Source organism: Cherax quadricarinatus, unplaced genomic scaffold, assembly GCF_038502225.1.
Source record: "Cherax quadricarinatus isolate ZL_2023a unplaced genomic scaffold, ASM3850222v1 Contig4620, whole genome shotgun sequence".
NCBI lineage: Eukaryota > Metazoa > Arthropoda > Malacostraca > Decapoda > Parastacidae > Cherax > Cherax quadricarinatus.
In genome coordinates, this window is record NW_027199646.1 from 1 (window position 1) to 25649 (window position 25649).

Consider the following 25649-nt stretch of genomic DNA (forward strand, 5'->3'; position numbering starts at 1 on the left):
TGGGGAAGTGGAAAAGAATCTTTCCTCCGTAAGCCATGCGTGTCGTATGAGGCGACTAAAATGCCAGGAGCAATGGGCTAGTAACCCCTTCTCCTGTATACATTTACTAAAAAAGAGAAGAAGAAAAACTTTATAAAATTGGGATGCTTAAATGTGCGTGGATGTAGTGCGGATGACAAGAAACAGATGATTGCTGATGTTATGAATGAAAAGAAGTTGGATGTCCTGGCTCTAAGCGAAACAAAGCTGAAGGGGGTAGGAGAATTTCAGTGGGGGGAAATAAATGGGATTAAATCTGGAGTATCTGAGAGAGTTAGAGCAAAGGAAGGGGTAGCAGTAATGTTAAATGATCAGTTATGGAAGGAGAAAAGAGAATATGAATGTGTAAATTCAAGAATTATGTGGATTAAAGTAAAGGTTGGATGCGAGAAGTGGGTCATAATAAGCGTGTATGCACCTGGAGAAGAGAGGAATGCAGAGGAGAGAGAGAGATTTTGGGAGATGTTAAGTGAATGTATAGGAGCCTTTGAACCAAGTGAGAGAGTAATTGTGGTAGGGGACCTGAATGCTAAAGTAGGAGAAACTTTTAGAGAGGGTGTGGTAGGTAAGTTTGGGGTGCCAGGTGTAAATGATAATGGGAGCCCTTTGATTGAACTTTGTATAGAAAGGGGTTTAGTTATAGGTAATACATATTTTAAGAAAAAGAGGATAAATAAGTATACACGATATGATGTAGGGCGAAATGACAGTAGTTTGTTGGATTATGTATTGGTAGATAAAAGACTGTTGAGTAGACTTCAGGATGTACATGTTTATAGAGGGGCCACAGATATATCAGATCACTTTCTAGTTGTAGCTACACTGAGAGTAAAAGGTAGATGGGATACAAGGAGAATAGAAGCATCAGGGAAGAGAGAGGTGAAGGTTTATAAACTAAAAGAGGAGGCAGTTAGGGTAAGATATAAACAGCTATTGGAGGATAGATGGGCTAATGAGAGCATAGGCAATGGGGTCGAAGAGGTATGGGGTAGGTTTAAAAATGTAGTGTTAGAGTGTTCAGCAGAAGTTTGTGGTTACAGGAAAGTGGGTGCAGGAGGGAAGAGGAGTGATTGGTGGAATGATGATGTAAAGAGAGTAGTAAGGGAGAAAAAGTTAGCATATGAGAAGTTTTTACAAAGTAGAAGTGATGCAAGGAGGGAAGAGTATATGGAGAAAAAGAGAGAGGTTAAGAGAGTGGTGAAGCAATGTAAAAAGAGAGCAAATGAGAGAGTGGGTGAGATGTTATCAACAAATTTTGTTGAAAATAAGAAAAAGTTTTGGAGTGAGATTAACAAGTTAAGAAAGCCTAGAGAACAAATGGATTTGTCAGTTAAAAATAGGAGAGGAGAGTTATTAAATGGAGAGTTAGAGGTATTGGGAAGATGGAGGGAATATTTTGAGGAATTGTTAAATGTTGATGAAGATAGGGAAGCTGTGATTTCGTGTATAGGGCAAGGAGGAATAACATCTTGTAGGAGTGAGGAAGAGCCAGTTGTGAGTGTGGGGAAAGTTCGTGAGGCAGTAGGTAAAATGAAAGGGGGTAAGGCAGCCGGGATTGATGGGATAAAGATAGAAATGTTAAAAGCAGGTGGGGATATAGTTTTGGAGTGGTTGGTGCAATTATTTAATAAATGTATGGAAGAGGGTAAGGTACCTAGGGATTGGCAGAGAGCATGCATAGTTCCTTTGTATAAAGGCAAAGGGGATAAAAGAGAGTGCAAAAATTATAGGGGGATAAGTCTGTTGAGTGTACCTGGTAAAGTGTATGGTAGAGTTATAATTGAAAGAATTAAGAGTAAGACGGAGAATAGGATAGCAGATGAACAAGGAGGCTTTAGGAAAGGTAGGGGGTGTGTGGACCAGGTGTTTACAGTGAAACATATAAGTGAACAGTATTTAGATAAGGCTAAAGAGGTCTTTGTGGCATTTATGGATTTGGAAAAGGCGTATGACAGGGTGGATAGGGGGGCAATGTGGCAGATGTTGCAAGTGTATGGTGTAGGAGGTAGGTTACTGAAAGCAGTAAAGAGTTTTTACGAGGATAGTGAGGCTCAAGTTAGAGTATGTAGGAAAGAGGGAAATTTTTTCCCAGTAAAAGTAGGCCTTAGACAAGGATGTGTGATGTCACCATGGTTGTTTAATATATTTATAGATGGGGTTGTAAGAGAAGTAAATGCGAGGGTCTTGGCAAGAGGCGTGGAGTTAAAAGATAAAGAATCACACACAAAGTGGGAGTTGTCACAGCTGCTCTTTGCTGATGACACTGTGCTCTTGGGAGATTCTGAAGAGAAGCTGCAGAGATTGGTGGATGAATTTGGTAGGGTGTGCAAAAGAAGAAAATTAAAGGTGAATACAGGAAAGAGTAAGGTTATGAGGATAACAAAAAGATTAGGTGATGAAAGATTGAATATCAGATTGGAGGGAGAGAGTATGGAGGAGGTGAACGTATTCAGATATTTGGGAGTGGACGTGTCAGCGGATGGGTCTATGAAAGATGAGGTGAATCATAGAATTGATGAGGGAAAAAGAGTGAGTGGTGCACTTAGGAGTCTGTGGAGACAAAGAACTTTGTCCTTGGAGGCAAAGAGGGGAATGTATGAGAGTATAGTTTTACCAACGCTCTTATATGGGTGTGAAGCGTGGGTGATGAATGTTGCAGCGAGGAGAAGGCTGGAGGCAGTGGAGATGTCATGTCTGAGGGCAATGTGTGGTGTGAATATAATGCAGAGAATTCGTAGTTTGGAAGTTAGGAGGAGGTGCGGGATTACCAAAACTGTTGTCCAGAGGGCTGAGGAAGGGTTGTTGAGGTGGTTCGGACATGTAGAGAGAATGGAGCGAAACAGAATGACTTCAAGAGTGTATCAGTCTGTAGTGGAAGGAAGGCGGGGTAGGGGTCGGCCTAGGAAGGGTTGGAGGGAGGGGGTAAAGGAGGTTTTGTGTGCGAGGGGCTTGGACTTCCAGCAGGCATGCGTGAGCGTGTTTGATAGGAGTGAATAGAGACAAATGGTTTTTAATACTTGACGTGCTGTTGGAGTGTGAGCAAAGTAACATTTATGAAGGGATTCAGGGAAACCGGCAGGCTGGACTTGAGTCCTGGAGATGGGAAGTACAGTGCCTGCACTCTGAAGGAGGGGTGTTAATGTTGCAGTTTAAAAACTGTAGTGTGAAGCACCCTTCTGGCAAGACAGTGATGGAGCGAATGATGGTGAAAGTTTTTCTTTTTCGGGCCACCCTGCCTTGGTGGGAATCGGCCAGTGTGTTAATATAAAAAAATAATAATCTTTGATATTGTTTTAATGTCATCTTTGCACCATTTATAACATTTTTAGTATATGTTTAAATGTTAATACAGTAGTGTACTGTATATTGTAATAAACATTATACAGGAAATCAGCTCTAACATACATTATTTAGGTATACATACTGGTCAGAGAGCCAATCGTAAGTCCAGGTCATTGGTAAATGTGTACATCACTAAGTGAGGAGAGGCTGTATTTAATTTTTGGGTCACATAATTATACATTTACTTTTTATTCTCAATTAATGCTTTTTTTTTAAATCCCAACAGCTGTTTCTTGACAACAAAGAAGTAAAAACACTCACCATCATTCATTAAATCACTGTCTTTGCAGAAATGTGTTGATATCACAATGAGATTACCCTCTGACTGCAATATCCCCACCTCTCCTTCAGAGTATAGGCAGAAAGAGGTGTCACAACTGCTCATTCTAATGATACAGTTCTTTAGAGAAATTCTGAAGAGAAGTTGGAAAAGGGGGAAGTGTAAAAGAAGGAAATTGAATGAAGCACAGAAAAGAGCAAGGTACGAGAGTAACAAAAGTTAAGGCAGTGAAAAAATTAGGTATCAGACTGTAGGGAAGGGGTCTGGAGGAAGCAAATGTATTTAGATACAGTATCTGAGAATCAACATGTCAAAAGATTAGTCTATGAAAGACGAGGTGAACCACTGAATAGACAAATGGGAAACAAAAAAGCATGTAGTGTGTTGAGCATCTGTAGTGAAAAAAATTTATCTATGGAAGCAAAAAGGGAAAATGTACCAGAATACAGCATTAGCAACCCCTTTTATATGGAAGTGAGGTATGAGTTTTAAATGTAGCAGCAAGGAGTAATGTAGGTGTCATGTTTAAGAGCAATGTGCAAAGTGAATGTCATGCAGAGAATTCAGAGAGTAGAATTTAGAAGATGGTGTTGGTTATGAAAGATTTTATTCAGAGGGCAGAAGAGGGGTTGCAAAATGGTTTGAATTTTAAGAAAGGATGGAGAAGTGTAGGATGGCAAAGTGCATATATAAATCAGGGGTGGAAGAGACTGAGAGGAAGGGGTCATCCCAGGAAGGGCCGGAGGGAGGGAACGAAAGAGGTTTAAAATAGTAGGGGCTTCAGCATCCAGCAGGCATGTGTGAATGTGTTAGACTGAAGTGAGTGGAAGCAAGTGGTTTTGATATGTAACATTTATAAAGGAATTCAGGAAAATCAGTTAGCCAGACTTAAGTCCTGGAGGTGAGAATTATAATAAAAGCTCTCTGAAGGATAGGTAGGGATGTTACAGTTCAGAGGGTTATTTGAATTGTGACATTTGCACACTTCTGACAAGATGAATAGTGAATGAATAATGGTGTATATTTCCTTTTTTCTGGTCATCCTTCCTTGGTGGGACACAACCAGTGAGGTAAATAATTATATATAAGAGTAGTGCAGACTTTTTAAAATAGTAACATTTTTGTCAATATTGTTCAAATAGGTAGTACTCTACTCTCAAAAACCAGTACAGTATACTAAAAGACTTAATTACAAAATAGAATGGCTCTGATCCTGAGGATGCCACTTTTTAACTTTATTGCAAAGGGTTATAAAAAGAAATACACTACCTTTAAACCACGAACTAAGAGATCACCGTTGACAGAATAGTTACCTGTTGTGAGAGCAGCAGTCCATTCCTGCTCACCAGTTGCACCCCAGAGTAAGGTTGCAGGGCACTTGGCCTTGCCAGTGGTTCCTCCTGTTACAGTGCGCAGCCCTCCACTATTTGTTTTCTGAGGTGTGGCAACACCACGTAACGATACTGAAACATGAGGTGCTTGCTTGACATCTTCCTTAAATCAAAGGATCTCAAAATTATTGATTACAAATAATTAATTCAGTTCAGAATTACTATCTGTTATTCAAAAATACTGTAGTGAATTTTTCAAATAATATATTTTTAAGTAAGTTCAGTATGAACTGGTAAAGAATTAGATTTTTTGTACTGTATATGTTAATTTCTGCTCTAGCAATACATGTATGTATTAGTTTTTCACAATAAATATACATGTATCATAAAATTCGGGAAGCTCATATGTCATCAAACTGTATTATAAATTGAGACATACAAGTCAACCTCATATTTGACTAAATATCAGAGGTTAAGCTTACACCCACCACATGAGCAAGACACTATCAGAGTAAACACAACTATATGCTGTCCACATAACCTATCTCCTCTGAGTTTCATAGACCGAATCTCTTTAAATGTTGATATACAGTGGACCCCCGGTTAATGATATTTTTTCACTCCAGAAGTATGTTCAGGTGCCAGTACTGACCGAATTTGTTCCCGTAAGGAATATTGTGAAGTAGATTAGTCCATTTCAGACCCCCAAACATACACGTACAAACGCACTTACATAAATACACTTACATAATTGGTCGCATTCGGAGGTGATCGTTATGCGGGGGTCCACTGTATTCTCATTAATGAAGAACAAAAAGGCACAATACAGTGACTGGAACAATACACAAATAACCCGAGGATTTTTTTTTTTTAACAAGTCGGCCATCTCCCACCGAAGCAGGGTGACCCAAAAAGAAAGAAAATCCCCAAAAAGAAAATACACTTTCATCATCATTCAACACTCACCTCATTCACACATAATCACTGTTCTTGCAGAGGTGCTCAGAATACAACAGTTTAGAAGCATATACATATAAAGATACACAACATATCCCTCCAAACTGCCAATATCCCAAACCCCTCCTTTAAATTGCAGGCATTGTACTTCCCATTTCCAGGACTCAAGTCCGGCTATATAAAAATAACTAGTTTCCCTGAATCCCCTCACTAAATATTATCATGCTCACACTCCAACAGATCGCCAGGTCCCAAATACCATTCGTCTCCATTCACTCCTATCTAACACGCTTACGCACGCCTGCTGGAAGTCCAAGCCCCTCGCCCACAAAACCTCCCTTACGCCTTCCTTCCAACCTTTTCGAGGACGACCCCTACCCCGCCTTCCTTCCCCTACAGATTTATATGCTCTCCATGTCATTCTACTTTGATCCATTCTCTCTAAATGACCAAACCACCTCAACAGCCCCTCTTCAGCCCTCTGACTAATGCTTTTATTAACTCCACACCTTCTCCTAATTTCCACACTCCGAATTTTCTGCATAATATTTACACCACACATTGCCCTTAGACAGGACATCTCCACTGCCTCCAACCGTCTCCTCGCTGCTGCATTTACCACCCAAGTTTCACACTCATACAAAAGTGTTGGTACCACTATACTTTCATACATTCCCTTCTTTGCCTCCATAGATAACCTTTTTTGTCTCCACATATACCTCAATGCACCACTCACCTTTTTTCGTTCATCAATTCTATGATTAACCTCATCCTTCATAAATCCATCCACTGACAAGTCAACTCCCAAATATCTGAAAACATTCACTTCTTCCATACTCCTCATCTCCAATTTGATATCCAATTTTTCTTTATCTAAATCATTTGATACCCTCATCATTTTACTCTTTTCTATGTTCACTTTCAACTTTCTACCTTTACACACACTCCCAAACTCATATACTAACCTTCGCAATTTTTCTTTAGAATCTCCCATAAGCACAGTATCATCAGCAAAATGTAACTGTGTCAATTCTCATTTTGTATTTGATTCCCCATAATTTAATCCCACCCCTCTCCCGAACACCCTAGCATTTACTTCTTTTACAACCCCATCTATAAATATATTAAACAACCATGGTGACATTACACATCCCTGTCTAAGACCTACTTTTACCGGGAAGTATTCTCCCTCTCTTCTACATACCCTAACCTGAGCCTCACTATCCTCATAAAAGCTCTTTACAGCATTTAATAACTTACTACCTTTTCCATATACTTGCAACATATATCTGACTTGTACCATTGATTAGTTAATGGTTTAAGTCTGACCGAAATGCCATCATAAGTTTCTTTCTCCTATGGTCCAAGCAGATCTACATTCACATGTGTAGTGCTCCAAAAGTAGATCTATGTTTTTTTTTACATATTTTCAAATACTATAACAAAAAAAAAAGTAGATCAAAGTTTTTTTACACGTTTTCAAATGTACAAAAAAAAAAAAAAGAAGATCTACTCTTTTTACATACTTTCAAATGTTGAAAAAACGTATATATACATTTGGATCGTTTACGGGTTAATACTGTACATGCATTCATATGAAAATATTTTACAAGAAAAGATTTGGATGTAGGCAATCTAATGCATGCATTTTTAATTAAATCCTACAACTGATTTTCAAATTAAGGGTCAAGTACCATAGCACAGAAAATGGATATTATAAAAAATTAGATTTTTTTACTAATTTGCCTAAAAAATGAGGATACTCCACATGCATTAAATGGTCATATTTGTCCAAAAAAGAAGGAATATAGGAAAGCCATGATTCATTAACATATTTTAAAAGCTATCTGAGCAAATACCAGGATATACAAAGAATTTATTAGAAAATGTTACAGTCCTGGGAATAAATTGATAAGGGTCCCAGCACCAAAATATTTTCTAACAAATATGCCCTAGTGTTTGCTCATGTGTATTTTCAACCACTTGTCAGTATCCATTACAAAAATTTATACCATTTTGGCAATAGAAGTGTAGCGGAGCAAACTGCTTAGCAGTGTAATGAAGCAAGCACTTTTTGTAGATTTAAATATCAGTTAGTTAAGTACATGCATGGCAGTGACTGGGTGTTATCAGAACCTGCCCTAAGTCCAGTAGAACTATTGTAGTGCTCCACTATTTTTATGATCTTATTTTCAGAATTCTGTAGTAGCAGCAGAGGTATAAAATTACATTTTAGAGCAATTAGTATAGGATAAGCTGCCTCTATCATATATCACATATCTATTGAACTGTAGTCATATACCCAGTCTGAAGAGACAACAGATAATTTGGTTAAGTTAATATTGTGGTCAAAACAGTAGCAGAAGCATTTCACTGTGAACAAGTGTGATATTCTAGTCCTCACAAATGACAATATCCCTGGCACCTTTATAATAGTGTCTGCTTAACTTGATCATACTACAGTGGACCCCCGCATAACGATCACCTCACAATGCGACCAATTATGTAAATGTATTTATGTAAGTGCGTTTGTACGTGTATGTTTGGGGGTCTGAAATGGACTAATCTACTTCACAATATTCCTTATGGGAACAAATTCGGTCAGTACTGGCACCTGAACATACTTCTGGAATGAAAAAATATCGTTAACCGGGGGTCCACTGTATATGTAAAAAAAGGACATAAATGTTAAAATTTACAGTAATCTGAAATGATGAATAGTAAGTAAATATAATTTACTAAAAGAAATTCTACATGTGAAATGCTACATTACTGTCAACCGATGTGAGTGAACTGGCCAGTGACGAAGACGCCCGTGGACGAGGATCTCGACGACCACCGTTTACATCTGCATAACAAAGATGAAAAATTTTATACAATATTCCCAATATAATACACAGTTAAAATTCCATTAATTCAGCCTTGACATAAGCATGAAAGTAAATAACTATATACAGTACAATTATTACCAACAAATTCATCACATACTCGTACAATCATATTGATGAATTAAAGTAAATACGGAGGGATAAAACAAAAAATAATGAAGAAAGAGCCCTCATGGTGCGAGGGAGAATTTACTGTGGTAGTTTAACTATACTATTGATAGTTCACAATCGTGTACAACAATGGTTCACCTACTTATGCCTCATTATGCTATTACTACTCATACTTTTTTATTAATATTACTCAATTCTTTCTTTATAAACATTTCTCATCACTTTTATTTACATTTACAATTCATATATAAAAACCATTTTTTTTTTTTAACATGCTGGCCATCTCCCACTGAGGCAGGGTGACCCCCCACCCACCCAAAAAAAAAAAAAAAAAACTTTCATCATCATTCACACTAACACTGTCTTAGCAGAGACATGCAGATACAACAGTGTGGACGTCACTTCAAACAACAAATGTCCCAAACCCCTCCTTAAAGTGCAGTCACTGTACTTCCCACCTCTAGGACTCAAGTCCAGTTAACCAGTTTCCCTGAATCCTTTCACAAAGTATTACCCTGCTCACACTCCAACATCTCGTCAAGTCCCAAAAACCATTCGCCACCACTCACTAATTTCTAACGCACTCACATATGCCTGCTCACGTCCAGGCCCCTTGCACGCAAAATTTCTTTTACCCTCCTCCCTCCAGCCTTTCCTAGGATGACCACTTCTCCTTCCTTCCCTCCACTACAGATTTATACACCCTCAAAGTCATCCTATTTTGCTCCATCCTCTCTAAATGACCAAACCGTCTCAACAACCCCCTCCCCCTCTTCAGCCCTCTGAATAATACTTTTAGTAACTCCACAACACCTCCTAATTTCCACACTACAAATTCTCTGCATAATATTTACACCATCCATTGCCCTTAGACACATCTTCACTGCCTCCAGCCTAATTCTTGCTGCAGCATTTACAATCCATGCTCACACCCATATAAGTGTTGGTACCATTAAACTCTCATACATTCTCTACTTTGTCTCCATGGATAATGTTCTTTGTCTCCACAGATACCTCAATGCACCACCCATCTTTTTTCCTTCATCAATTCTATGGATAACCTCATCCTTCATAAACCCATTTGCTGACAAATCTACTCTCAAATATCTGAACACATTCACTTCTTCCATAATCACTCCCTCCAATGTGATATCCAATTTTTCTTTACCTATCTCAAAAGATACCCTCATCACCTTACTCTTATCTATGTTCACTTTGAACTTTCTTTACACACCCTCCCAAACTCTTCCACTAAGCATTGCATAATTTAATCGTACGCCTCTCCCCAACACCATCAAAGACATATAGATACATGAACATAAAAATAGTATTATAGAATCTACAAAATGTCCATTTCTACTCCATGCATGAAAGATTAAAGACAAAATGAATAATCTTTTCCAACAAAATTGCCTCTTGTTATTTTTCTTTAATGTCTATCTTCAAATAAGATGAAGGAAACTATCTATTCCCAATTATCTCACTAAATTACATAAATAACTGCACTGACCGTAAATGCAAAAACTTACTTTCTTGGTTCAGCTGGGCTATGACAGTCTTTGGGTGAGGTGCAGCAAGGTCTGCAGCTGCAGGGCTCCTAGCTGGTGTTGAAGACATGGGTTGAGGATGATTCACCTCATTATCAGTAGTTTTGAAGGAAGATGACAATTCGTCCTCCTTTGCTCTACTACTGGAGTCATGATAGTGATGCTGCTGGATTAGAACACCAGTCTGATCTGAAAAGAAAAGAATGTTTTTTTTTTATCACTTGAATATTTATTTCCTAGGTAGTAGGTTGGTAGACAGCAACCACCCAGGGAGGTACTACCGTCCTGCCAAGTGAGTGTAAAACGGAAGCCTGTAATTGTTTTACATGATGGTAGGATTGCTGGTGTCTTTTTTCTGTCTCATAAGCATGCAAGATTTCAGGTACATCTTGCTACTTCTACTTACACTTAGGTCACACTAAACATACATGTACAAGCATATATATACACACCCCTCTGGATTTTCTTCTATTTTCTTTCTAGTTCTTGTTCTTGTTTATTTCCTCTTATCTCCATGGGGAAGTGGAACAGAATTCTTCCTCCGTAAGCCATGCGTGTCGTAAGAGGCGACTAAAATGCCGGGAGCAAGGGGCTAGTAACCCCTTCTCCTGTATGTATTAATAAATTTGAAAGGAGAAACTTTCGTTTTTCCTTTCGGGCCACCCCGCCTCGGTGGGATACGGCTGGTACGTTGCAAGAAGAAGAAGAATATTTATTTACCTTCAGGTTATGCCTGATGAATGCTATATTTTTAATCAAATTAATAAGTGCATTCAGCTTCATAACAAAGTTCAGAGGTGAGAGTGCATCAGCTGATCACAGACAGGCAAACTTACAATGCTGACTTTGATGAAATGATTGCTGAAAACAGTTACAGTCCCAAAACAGTTACAGTTCTTGATGGCATACATAGAAGTGTATGCTATAAGAATTTATATTAGCATGCAAAACCAATTTGTAACTAGTGTTAAGACAATTAAGGACTGCTTCACTTGCTTCTCTGCACAAATGCAACAAGTAATTTCAAGTGCAAGCTTGTGCTAATTTATCATGCAGAGAATCACCACATTTTAAAAGATTAAGACAAAACATCTCTGCCTGAAGATAAACAGTTTACACAGCAGGAGTACAAACATCAATTACTGGCAACTATGTGTCCACATCAACACAAGAAGCACAGCCATCCACCTCAGCTCAGAAGAACCACATCAGCCTTCTCCACCACATTATATAAACGAGCAATGACAATCAGACTAAGCTAGAATTAAATGTAGTAATTTCTTCTTTCTTTCTTTCAACACACCGGCCGTATCCCACCGAGGCGGGGTGGCCCAAAAGGAAAAACGAAAGTTTCTCCTTTTACATTTAGTAATATATACAGGAGAAGAGGTTACTAGCCCCTTGCTCCCGGCATTTTAGTTGCCTCTTACAACACGCATGGCTTACGGAGGAAGAATTCTGTTCCACTTCCCCATGGAGATAAGAGGAAATAAACAAGAATAAGAACTAGAAAGAAAATAGAAGAAAACCCAGAGGGGTGTGTATATATGTGCTTGTACATGTATGTGTAGTGTGACCTAAGTGTAAGTAGAAGTAGCAAGACGTACCTGAAATCTTGCATGTTCATGAGACAGAAAAAAGGACACCAGCAATCCTACCATCATGTAAAACAATTACAGGCTTTCGTTTTACACTCACTTGGCAGGACGGTAGTACCTCCCTGGGCGGTTGCTGTCTACCAACCTACTACCTATAATGTAGTAATTTGTATCTATTAAAATTATCTATTGGCAAATTTGAAAATAGCTGGAAAATAGCCCTATTCTTCCTGTGTTCTTCACTTCAGATAGATTTTAGATTTTGCCACTGAAGTGGCTAGTTTATTGTGCACCCCTATGCATCCTGTGGACGGAAGCACAAGAGCATATGGATACACAAAAGGCCTAGGAACTAGGCTCCAAAAGGGTTAACAGGTGTACATATGGGTTTATATCTTCATATCTACAGTTCACTTATCTGTTACAAGCAAATTTAGGAAATTTGCTTAGTATATCTAGTATCTTATTTTCATTAATAAAATATCTTGACATGTCACATAGGTTATTATACTGTCTGTCTCTGTATTCCTCAATAAGTGGACAATTAAGCACATAGTGTTCAAGACAGTGACCATATGCCTGATCACATAATTTGCATTTAGTTTGATCATCATCTGTGTGTCTCCCAAACTGCCAGAAGTACTTGTAACCAAGCCTAAGCCTGGCCACTACAACATCACTCAGTCTGTTTACATTGCAAGGTGCTCCATACACATACTTATCTATATTCATGTTATCATAGTGGGTTACTGATCTACTCAGGCTTCTAACTGCATTCCTATAACAATCATTTTCATTATTTACTTCTCTCCTAATATTATTCCTAATGCTAGACACAGATATACCAAAGTTATATTCTACATTCTCGTTCTGGGTACTCTTCTTGGCTAACGTATCAACTTTATCATGAAGGAGTAATCCAATGTGTGATGGGATCCATAGCAATTGTACATTAATTCCTTTGTCCTAGATTTTTGAGTATCGATACCCGGCTTCTCCAATGAGCATGTTGTTGGAGTCTTATATGAGTCAAGAGCCTTCAGTGATGGCATAGAATCAATAATGATGATAGAGTCAAGCTCAGTGTCATAAGTTAGCTTTAGCACTATTAGGATTGCAAACAATTCAGTTTGCAGTGTAGATGCCCAGTTGTTAATTCTTATGCCTAGTTCAACAAGTTTATTATCTGTAGATGAATGGTTCAGAGAACCGACATGTTGATAAATTTGACACATGGGCAACTCTTGGGTATCTTTATTGAGGAAACGTTTCGCCACACAGTGGCTTCATCAGTCCATACGTAGGAGAAACTTGAAGAACAGGAGGAGAATGAGGTAATCAGTCCCTCAACCTTGAGTCGATGTGTTCAGTCCATCAATCTTGAATAGAATACAAGATTGATGGACTGAACACATCGACTCAAGGTTGAGGGACTGATTACCTCATTCTCCTCCTGTTCTTCAAGATTCTCCTTTGTATGGACTGATGAAGCCACTGTGTGGCAAAACGTTTCCTCAATAAAGATACCCAAGAGTTGCACATGTGTCTAATTTATCAAGTTTATTATCGTTCTTAACTAGGGAGGTGGCAACAAGAGCAGATGCAGCCCTACCAGAAGACTCCTGTTAAGATCCATCAGTGTATATAACTTGTGATAACTTATTACTACCAGCTAGGTGAGAAATTTCTTCTTGAGCAGTTGCTTTAACAAGTGATTTAAGGAAGGGATTACTAGCAATGAGCTTCTTGGGAAGGACTTGCAGGTATGTGATATTAAATGAACACATCTTCCATGGAGGGGTGAAATGCTCTTGTTATCTACAATGATACCGTTCATGCAGGTTATAAAACTTAGTAATTGCATGTTTTCACAATCCATTTAGATCTGTGTGTATTTACTTCTAGACACTTAGTAAGATTCATTGTGACAGTGTCTGATTCAATTCTTAACATTCTGATACCGAGTACAGTGTTAATCTCAACAATCCTATCACTGATACTAGAAATACCAAGCTCCTTCCTCATATTAAAAACCTTTGTAGATTTGGGACAACCAAGAATAATTCTGAGAGCTTCATTTTGCATTAACTCCAAGGGTCGGAGAGAACTTTCTCTGGCTAATATCAACATGGGAGCAGCATAATCAATTAAGGACCTAACATAGGCTATATACATCATTCTCACAATTCTCATATAAGCACCATAGTTGGGGTTGTAGCCAGCAACAACTTTGAGAGCATTTAGCCTATCTTTGCATTTCTTATTTAGTTGTGGTATAGTGGATTTGTTAGAGGGTACATCTACACCAAGATATCTGTAAGTTTTAATGTAGCTAATGTTTTCACCCTGCAAATACATGGGTGGGGGATGTCATTTGCTTGTTAATATCTTTGTTTTAGAGGAAGATATTATGAGGTCAAGTTGATTAGAAATTGTTTGAACTTCATTAGGAATGGTACTCATCTTCTTATACCCTGTTGTGTGGATCATGATGTCATCAGCATAGCTTATAGCTATATGTTTAGGTGAGGCAGGTAGAGCATTTAGGAGAGCATTAATCAGAATATTAAATAACAAGGGACTGAGAACTCCTCCCTGCAGTGTACCTAGGGACATTTCTTTAGACTCACTTCTAAAGCCTTGGTAGAGAACAGAGGATACTCTACTTCACAGGTATCCTATTATCCAGCAAAGTAGGCCACCACCAATATTCATTTTGGCTAGTTCATGCAGTATAACAGTTCTGTTTGCAATATCAAATGCAGATTTTAGATCAAGAAATGTGGTAAAACTGGTAGAAGTGTGTGCAGTGAGAAAGGTGGAAATACAGTTCTGCACACTTTTACTTTTCATGAACCCATAGAGGTAGGGGGAAAGTTGGCATCTGATTCTGTTGTGCAGTCTGTTGGGTATCATTCTTTCAAAAGTTTTACAAAGACAACTAGTTAAGGAGATCGGTCTAAATGTATCAGGCTGTTGGGGGCTTAGGGATAGGCACACTAAGACTATTGTTCCAGGAAGTAGGAAGAACTCCTTCAATGTAACTGGTATTATACAGTGCCAACAAAGGATTATCAGGCACGTGCCTTAGAGGTCTGAGAATATCATAGGCAATCACTCTAATAAATATTTTGGTTCATAAAATTAATCAGTTTCAACATTTCTTCAGAAGCACTCTCTAAATTTTTTCTAATGTGAGATGGAAGGTTTTCATGCCTGGATGTTTTGGACCAGTCATTTATGAGGTCATTTGCTTTTTCAAGAGAAAAGGGATGAGCAACATTGCCAGTCTTTTTCCTGATTATTTTATTTATACCTTTCCAAGCCAAACTTAAAGGGGTGGACCTAATTAATCCACTAACAAATTGTTCCCATTTGTGTTGCCTAAGTTCTTGTTTTCTATTCCTTGCATTTGTTAGTGCAGCTTGGAAGATTCTAAGCAGGTCTGGGGTTCTACATTCACGGTATGCTTTACCAATCCTCCTAGCTGCTGCATGTGCTGGATTGTGAAGCTGTGGATCATTATAGTATTTACATTGGTTTTTATTGTCATTTATAATGGAAGGTCTATGTTTTCTTTTCCTGCCTATCACAATTTTTATTTAAGTGCTGATTTTCACAAACATAACTCACTTGTTACTTGAGGGTTTACTGTATAAGTACTAGCTTTTTAGGTCAGAAGCTTATCAGAAGACAGTTTCCAGTTATTGCGCAGAAACAAATTTATTTAAAATTCAGAAAATCAAAATTTACACAATCCAAAATCCATGCAAAGAAAATAAAACCAGTGCTAAAAGTTTGAAGCCAAACAGAAGATACATTCTCCAATTATCTCACAGAAGCCATTGAAAATAGGCATACAGTAGTCAAGCTATCTCAAGGAAACAAAATACCACACCATTTATAAAATAAAATTAGCAAATTAGCACCTACACAATCCAATAACAATCCCAACTTTCTAAGTGGAAAAACATTAATGTAAAAATTTTGAAGATGATCAGAAGAAGCTTTCTCAAGTTATTGCATGGAAACCAAAATAGAAAGTACATAGTCTATATAAAAGAGATCAAATGGCACTTACACATGCCAATAGTTACAAGAACCTTTTTCCCTCATTACAGTTTACCAGCAATGAAAAACTGAAGTTGATAGGATGAGACTATCAAATAGTAAAGAAAAACCTTGGAGGAAGAATATAAAAACAATTTAGGCAACCACTTGAAGGTACACTCTCAAGGATGCCTAAATATTCCACTTCTTCATTTCATACATAACAGTAATCTACTCTCTCCATAATGCAACACATCACTTCTCATATCATAACTGTTTTGGACATGAAAACTTTTCTTGCATTTGAAACAGTCTCATTCATATCTGCAATGAGTTCCATCATCTATTATTTTCAACAAAGTAATGCATTATCCTTTATAATGAACATATTAATACCTCTCATAGTCATTAAATTCGCTAACTATAACTCCTTATTCCATTCATAGCTAAACAGCATGAATCTAGTACATAACAGGACTAAAAAATTAATAAATATATTAATCCTAGGAAAGGATAGAGGGAGGGGGTAAAAGAGATTTTGTGTGCAAGCAGCCTGGATATGCAGCAGGCACATGTGAGCATGTTAGATAGGAGTGTATGGAGACAAGTGGTTTCTGGGACCTGACAAGCAGGGTAATATTTTGTGATGGGATTCAGGGAAACAGGTTAGCTGGACTTGAATCCTGGAGGTGGGAAGTACAATGCCTGCACTTTAAAAGAAGGGATTGAGATATTGGCTGTTTGGAGTGACATCTAAACTATCATATCCGGGCACCTATGCAAAGACAGTCATTATGTGTGAATGATGGTGAAAGAGTTTCTTTCTTTTTTGGGTCACCCTGCCTCAGTAGGAGATGGCTGGTGTGTTGAAAAAAAAAATCTTCAAGACATTCATTTATAAACTATTAATAAATGCATTGAATTAGATGAAAGAATAGTGCTGAATACCTTTTGGGAATATGTGGATCCATCTCCTGCGATTTGATGTCAGTTTGATGGTAACATGTGAAGGATCAAAAGGGTTAATCAGCGATCTTCCTGGACGGAGGACACTTTGTTTATTCTTTGGCAACTGATAAGAAAAATATAAAAACTATTATAATGACATAAGGCAAATCAGTAAAATTAAAGCAAAAATTCACTCAAATTACTTCATGTGCAAATAATTTTTTTTACACAAATTCTAAATGCCTCAGGCAAAATCTACAGCAAACAATATATCGACATGTTAATGTCTCAATAAATTTTAATTTATTTACAGCTGTACTCTTCTAGTATTAATTCTGCAGTCCTTAAAAACTGAATGCCATTCCTTACATGAAAAAAAAACTATTTGGTATTCATCTTAGAGATTAAACATGAAATAAAACAAACTAAGAAGAGCTTCTGATATGCTACCAGACGAGACACAAGAAAAACACTGTATCAATCATTTTAAAAACAACAATTATATTTAGGTCAGACCCTAAATGATCATCACCATTAAACAAGGTACACTAATACTAAAAATATACAGAAAGTCGGTAGTAACAGTAAAAGGAGACACACCTCTCTCTCTAGGCACTGTACACGTATTGTATAACAGCACATGTTGTATAGTATAAAAATACACATTATGCAACAGTACACTTTATAGAGGAACAGTACACCTCATACAGGAACAGTACACATCATAGAGGAACAGTGCACTTCACAGAGGAACAGTACACCTCATACAGGAACAGTACAAATCATAGAGGAACAGTGCACTTCACAGAGGAACAGTACACCTCATACAGGAACAGTACACATCATAGAGGAACAGTACACTTCACAGAGGAACAGTACACCTCATACAGGAACAGTACACATCATAGAGGAACAGTACACTTCACAGAGGAACAGTACACCTCATACAGGAACAGTACACATCATAGAGGAACAGTACACTTCACAGAGGAACAGTATACCTCATAGAGGAACAGTACACCACATAGAAGAACAGTACACCTCACAGAGGAATAGTACACCTCATACAGGAACAGTACACCTCACAAAGAAACAGTACACCTCATACAGGAACAGTACACCTCATACAGGAACAGTACACCTCATACAGGAACAGTCTACCTCACAGAAGAACAGTACACCTTATATAGGAACAATAACTTCATACAGGAACAGTATACCTCATACAGGAACAGTACACCTTGTACAGGAACAATAACCTCATACAGGAACAGTACACATCATACAGGAACAGTACACCTCTTACATGAACAATAACCTCATACAGGAACAATAACCTCATACAGGAACAGTACACCTCATACAGGAACAGTACAGCTCTTCCAGGAACAATAATCTCATACAGGAACAGTACACCTCATACAGGAACAATAACCTCATACAGGAACAGTACACCTCATACAGGAACAATAACCTCATATAGGAACAGTACACCTCATACAGGAACAATAATCTCATACAGGAACAGTACACTTTATACAGGAACAATAACACTCTTCAGGTCACTTGTTCTATCTAGGCTGGAATATTGCTGCACACTAACAGCACCTTTCAAGGCAGGTGAAATTGCCGACCTAGAAAATGTACAGAGAACTTTCACGGCGCGCATAACGGAGATAAAACACCTCAATTATTGGGAGCGCTTGAGGTTCCTAAACCTGTATTCCCTGGAACGCAGGAGGGAGAGATACATGATTATATACACCTGGAAAATCCTAGAGGGACTAGTACCGAACTTGCACACGAAAATCACTCACTACGAAAGCAAAAGACTTGGCAGACGATGCACCATCCCCCCAATGAAAAGCAGGGGTGTCACTAGCACGTTAAGAGACCATACAATAAGTGTCAGGGGCCCGAGACTGTTCAACTCATACAGGAACAGTACACCTCACAGAGGAATAGTACATCTCATACAGGAACAGAACACCTCATATAGGAATAGTACACTTCACCGAGGAACAGTACACCTCACAGAGGAACAATACACCTCATACAGGAACAGTACAACTCATACAAGAACAGAATACCTCATACAGGAACAGTACACCTCATACAGGAACAGTACACCTCACAGAGGAACAGTACACTTCATACAGGGAGAGTATACCTCATACAAGAACAGAACATCTCATACAGGAACAGTACACTTTATACAGGAACAGTATACCTCACAGAGGAATAGTACACCTCATACAAGAACAGAACACCTCATACAGTAACAGTACACCTCATACAGGAACAGTACACCTCATACAGGAACAGTACACCTCACAGAGGAACAGTACATCTCATTCAGAAACAGTACACCTCATACAGGAACAGTACACCTCATAAAGGAACAGTACACCTCATACAGGAACAGTACACCTCATAAAGGAATAGTACACCTCATACAAGAACAGTACACCTCACAGAGGAACAGTGCACCTCATACAAGAACAGTACACCTCATACAAGAACAGTACACCTCACAGAGGAACAGTGCACCTCACAGAGGAATAATACACCTCATACAGGGACAGTACACCTCACACAAGAACAGAACATCTCATACAGGAACAGTACACCCCATACAGGAGCAGTACACCTCACAGAGGAACAGTACACCTCATGAAGGAACAGTACACCTCATACAGGAACAGTACACCTCACAGAGGAACAGTACATCTCATACAGGAACAGTACACCACATACAGGAAGAGTACACCTCATACAGGAAGAGTACACCACATACAGAAACAGTACACCTCATACAAGAACAGTACACCTCACAGAGGAACAGTACACCATGTACAGGAACAGTACACCATGTACAGGAACAGTACACATCATACAGGAACAGTACACCTCTTATAGGAACAATAACTTCATACAGGCACAGTACACCTCACAAAGGAACAGTACACCTCATACAGGAACAGTACATCTCATTCAGGAGCAGTACACCTCATACAGGAACAGTACACCCCATACAGGAACAGTATACCTCATACAGGAACAGTATACCTCATACAGGAACAATATACCTCATACAGGAACAGTACACCTCATACAGGAACAGTATACCTCATACAGGAACAGTACACCCCATACAGGAACAGTATACCTCATACAGGAACAGTACACCTCACAGAGAAATGGTACACCTCACAGAGGAACAGTACACCTCATACAGGAACAGTACACCTCACAGAGGAATTGTATACCTCACAGAAGAGCAGTACACCTCATACAGGAACAGCACAGATTATACAGGAACAGCACAAATCATACAGGAACAGCACAAATTGTACAGGAACAGTACAAATAATATAGGAACAGTATACATCATACAGGAATAATACACATCATACAGGAACAGTATACTTCATACAGGAACTGTACAAATCATACAGTAACAGTACAAATTATACACAAACAGTACATATCATATAAACAGTACACATCATATAGAAATAATACACATCATACAGGAACTGTATACTTCATACAGTACCAGTACAAATCATAAAGGAACAATACAAATCATACAGAAACAGTATACATCACAGAGGTACAGTATAAATTATACAGCAATACAATATATCATACAAGAGTAGTGCAAATCATACATGAACAGTACAGATATTTCAACCAAAGAAAAATAATATACAGAAGCATGTATTTTTATACATCACATACAAGTCCACATCCCTTTATCCAAAATTCTGAAATTCAAAAAGTTCCGAAAACTGTAGTTTTTTTGTGGAGTGTGGAGCGTCAGTCATCTCTTCATAACTCCAACGCTGCCATGTGGCAGCGTGACTCAGCACTGACAGCCAGAGTGGCAGGTGTCAGTTGCGTCTCAGCGCTTGTAGTGTTCACACATGTCTGCTGTTTGCTGATATTTTGTTTTTCCTCTTTATTTTTTGACTGTTTTATTTCACTGTGAAAATGTCAAAAAGAGCTGCAGATACCTCTATGGGTAAGAGTGAGAAAAAGAAAAAGAAGCATCTGACGTTATCATTAACGCAGAAAGTAGCGTTACTTCAGAAGCTCGATCGTGGTGTGTAAGTGCAACGTCTTACTGTTTATGATTTAAAGAAACAGAAAGACACATTACTGAAGTATTATAGTGACAGTGATGACCAAAAACTAATGAAAAATAGGAAAACACTGCACAGGGCAAAAAAAACGAATATCTTGACTGTGTGCTAATGGAGTGGATTCGACAACGAAGAGATGAACGTATGCCACTGACTGGTTTGTTGGTTATGAAACGAGCTAGAATATACCATGAAAAACTGAACATTGAAGGTGAGTGTCAATATTCAGATGGTTGGCTGCAGAAATTTAAGAAGCATAATGGTGTAAAATGTCTGAAAATCTGTGGTGAAAAAGCTTCTGCTAGTCTATAATTATCCCATTATTTCATTTATCAGTATATTACTCTATAAACCTTAGTACAGTATTATTTGTAGTCTTTATTTATCCCACTTAGTGTGAGTATTCATATGTTTTTGCTGCAGTGTTAATGTTCGATTATGGGGTGCTGCCCTAGACCCCACCTTCATTCTGAAATTTGAAAAATTCTGAAATTCGAAACACTACTGGCCCCAAAGGTTTCGGATAAAGGGATGTGAACCTGTACCAGTAAAACAAAATCTCTTACAATTCATATTCAGTGGTACCTTGACTTACGAGTGCCCCAACTTATGAGTTTTCCGAGTTACAAGCCATCACTTGATTGATTTTTTGCTTTGAGTTGCAAACCAAAATCTGAGTTATGAGTGAAAAAAAAAATTACTAAAAAAAAAATATTGACTGAAAATGACATTTGGCAAGAACCCTGGCCTAAATGGCACAACGAAAGGCGGTTTTGGGACTTGGTACTTATAAAACAATGCTAGAATGATGTTCTCACTGGAGGTTATCAATTATCTTTAGTTATTCTACAAAAAATAAAGTTGCTAAGTTCTTGATATTTGCAAAATATCTTGCCCTTTACTCCCACACAAATCCCAAAATATTTGGAACATTTCCAATACAGTGGACCCCCGGTATTCGATGGCATCAGTATTCGCTAAATCCAGTATTCAATGCATTATATCACAAAAATTTTGCCTCGGTATCCGATCGAAAACCTGGTATTCGATACGATTCGTACAAGACGTGTCCAAATGTGGCCTGAACTGCCCCGTGTGTGCCAGTGTTTACAAGCCAGCCAGTGTGCGCGCATCTAAGGATACATTTGGTACATTCCACATTATCACTGTTTTTGGTGCTTGTTTCTGCAAAATAAGTCACCATGGGCCCCAAGAAAGCTTCTAGTGCCAACCCTTCAAGAAAAAAGGTGCTAATGACTATTGAAATGAAGAGAGATAATTGCAAAGTACAAAAGTGGAGTACATGTGTCGGAGCTGATCAGGTTGTATAATAAACCCCAATCAACCATCTCTACTATAGTGACCAGGAAAACAGCAATCAAGGAAGCTGTTCTTGCAAAAGGTGCAACTGTGATTACGAAACAGCGACCGCAAGTGTTAGAAAATGTTGAGACTGTTATTGGTGTGGATAAATGAAAAACAGATAGCAGGAGATAGCATCTCTCAAGCGATCATTTGTGAAAAGGCTAGGCAGTTGCATGACGAATTGGTAAAGAAATTGCCTGCAACTAGTGCTGATGTGAGTGAATTTAAGGCCAGCAAAGGTTGGTTTGAAAGATTTAAGAATCGTAGTGGCATACATAGTGTGATTAGGCATGGTGAGGCTGCCAGTTCAGACCAAAAAGCAGCTGAAAAATATGTGAAGGAATTCAAGGATTACATACAGTGAAGACTTGAAACCTGAACAAGTGTTTAATTGCGACGAAACAGGCCTGTTTTGGAAGAAAATGCCAAGCAGGACCTACATTACTCAGGAGGAAAAGGCACTCCCAGGACATAAGTCTATGAAAGACAGGCTTACTCTGTTGATGTGTGCCAATGCTAGTGGTGATTGCAAAGTGAAGCCTTTATTGGTGTATCACTCTGAAACTCCCAGAGTGTTCAGAAAAAACAATGTCCTCAAGGCTAATTTGTGTGTGCTGTGGAAGGCAAACAGTAAGGCATGGGTCACTAGGAACTTTTTCTATGACTGGTTACACCATGCACTGGCCCCCACTGTGAAAAATTACCTAATTGAAAAGAAATTAGACCTTAGTGCCTCCTGGTATTAGACAATGCCCCTGGTCATCCTACAGACTTGGCAGAGTGACTTTCTGGGGACATGAGCTTCATTAAGGTCAAGTTTTTGCCTCCTAATACCACTCCTCTCCTGCAGCCCATGGACCAGCAGGTTATTTCCAACTTCAAGAAACTGTACACAAAAGCTATGTTTCAAAAGTGCTTTGTAGTGACCACAGAAACTCAAATGACTCTAAAAGAGTTTTGGAAGGATCACTTTAATATCCTCAATTGTATAAACATTACAGGTATGGCTTGGGAAAGAGTGACTAAGAGGACCTTGAACTCTGCTTGGAAAAAACTGTGGCCAGAATGTGTAGACAAAAGGGATTTTGAAGGATTTGAGGCTAACCCTGAGAAGCGTATGCAAGTTGAGGAATCCATTGTGGCACTGGGGAAGTCCTTGGGGTTGGAGGTTAGTGGGGAGGATGTGGAAGAGTTGGTGGAGGAGGACAATGACAAACTAACCACTGATGAGCTGCTAGATCATCTTCAACAGCAAGAGGCCACACCTGAGGAAACTGCTTCGGAGGAGGGGATAGAGAAATTGAAGAAGTTGCCTACTTCAAAGATTAAGGAAATGTGTGCAATGTGGCTTAAAGTGCAAACCTTTTTTGATGACAATCACCCTAATACAGCTATTGCAAGCCGTGCTGGTGACTATTACACTGACAATGTTGTGAAACACTTTAGGAATGTCATAAAGGAACTGGAGGTACAGGCCACTATGGACACATATGTTGTGCGACAGAAGTCCAGTGACTCTCAAGCTGGTCCTAGTGGCATTAAGAGAAGAAGGGAAGTAACCCCAGAAAAGGACTTGCTACCTCAAGTCCTAATGGAAGGGGATTCCCCTTCTAAACACTAAGACTCTCCCCTCCTCCCATCCCATCAATCATCACCAGATCTTCATTAAAGGTAAGTGTCAATTATTCTATTGTTATTGTTTTTTTTTTTTTTTAACAAGTCGGCCGTCTCCCACCGAGGCAGGGTGACCCAAAAAAGAAAGAAAATCCCCAAAAAGAAAATACTTTCATCATTCAACACTTTCACCACACTCGCACATTATCACTGTTTTTGCAGAGGTGCTCAGAATACAACAGTTTAGAAGCATACACATATAAAGATACACAACATATCCCTCCAAACTGCCAATATCCCAAACCCCTCCTTTAAAGTGCAGACATTGTACTTCCCATTTCCAGGACTCACGTCCGACTATATGAAAATAACCGGTTTCCCTGAATCCCTTCACTAAATATTACCCTGCTCACACTCCAACAGATCGTCAGGTCCCAAGTATCATTCGTCTCCATTCACTCCTATCTAACACGCTCACGCACGCTTGCTGGAATTATTCTTTTGCATTAAACTTAATATTTCATGTAGTAAATTTTTTTTTTTTCATACTTTTGGGTGTCTTGCACAGATTAATTTGATTTCCATTATTTCTTATGAGGAAAATTGATTCGCTTTTCGATATTTTCGGTATTCGATGAGCTCTCAGGAACAGATTAATATCGAATACCGGGGGTCCACTGTATTCCACGAGCCAATTATAGAAAAATAATTTTTTTTATGATTCCTGTTAATATTGTTACATTTACTTCAATAATAAATGGTGGGCTTCATGAAATAAGTCAATAACCTACTTCCAAGATAATCATATATCACACTAGTGATCTAATGCAGTTAGCCTCTCAAAAACTCCATTTTCTCTTACCCAGGACCAAAGAACACATTATAGGAAGGAGCAGTAATGATTTTATATGCTCGGACTGGTCCTGGACACTCGCCATATTATGGCCTATTTTATTTATTCTAAAGTAGTATTTATCATGTTTCTATGTTACTTATAGTGTTTATGTCATATTAGATCAATTCTGATAGATAAATAAGCCATAGAGTTGATATTAGTGTTATATTGAAGTATTTTCTCCTGTCCCTGGGGTGGTTTTTTGGGAATGTAATGGATTAATGGCATTTCAATTAATTTCAATTAATTGACACGTATGAGCAAATTGAGTTACGAGCTCAGTAGCGGAATGAATTAAAATCGTAAGTCAAGGTACCACTGTACTGTTATTCTGCTTAAAATGAAATACTGTACTTACGAGATTGTTAAATCTGATATGTAAAGACTTATTATTCGGAACAAGAAAACACAAAAAAACTCAATTACCTGGGAATTGTCATTAGGAGAAGTGCCGCTGCTTGAGCCGACCTTAACTGAATGTGGTGGAGACACCTCGTCTCCCTCATAAAGTGTTTGTGTACATGGCTTGTTGATGC

The 25649-nt window shown here is 38.5% G+C and overlaps 1 protein-coding gene across 1 annotated transcript; it reads right to left on the reverse strand.

Moving 5' to 3' along the window:
* Positions 1-4894: 4894 nt before the first annotated feature.
* Positions 4895-25649, reverse strand: LOC138852164 (GATOR complex protein Iml1-like; the record flags this gene model as incomplete). The annotated part of the gene is made up of 5 exons (XM_070081853.1): positions 4895-5124; positions 8723-8797; positions 10478-10684; positions 17092-17215; positions 25540-25649. Coding segments are annotated over 5 exons (731 nt in total), but the record flags the coding sequence as incomplete, so codon positions are not given.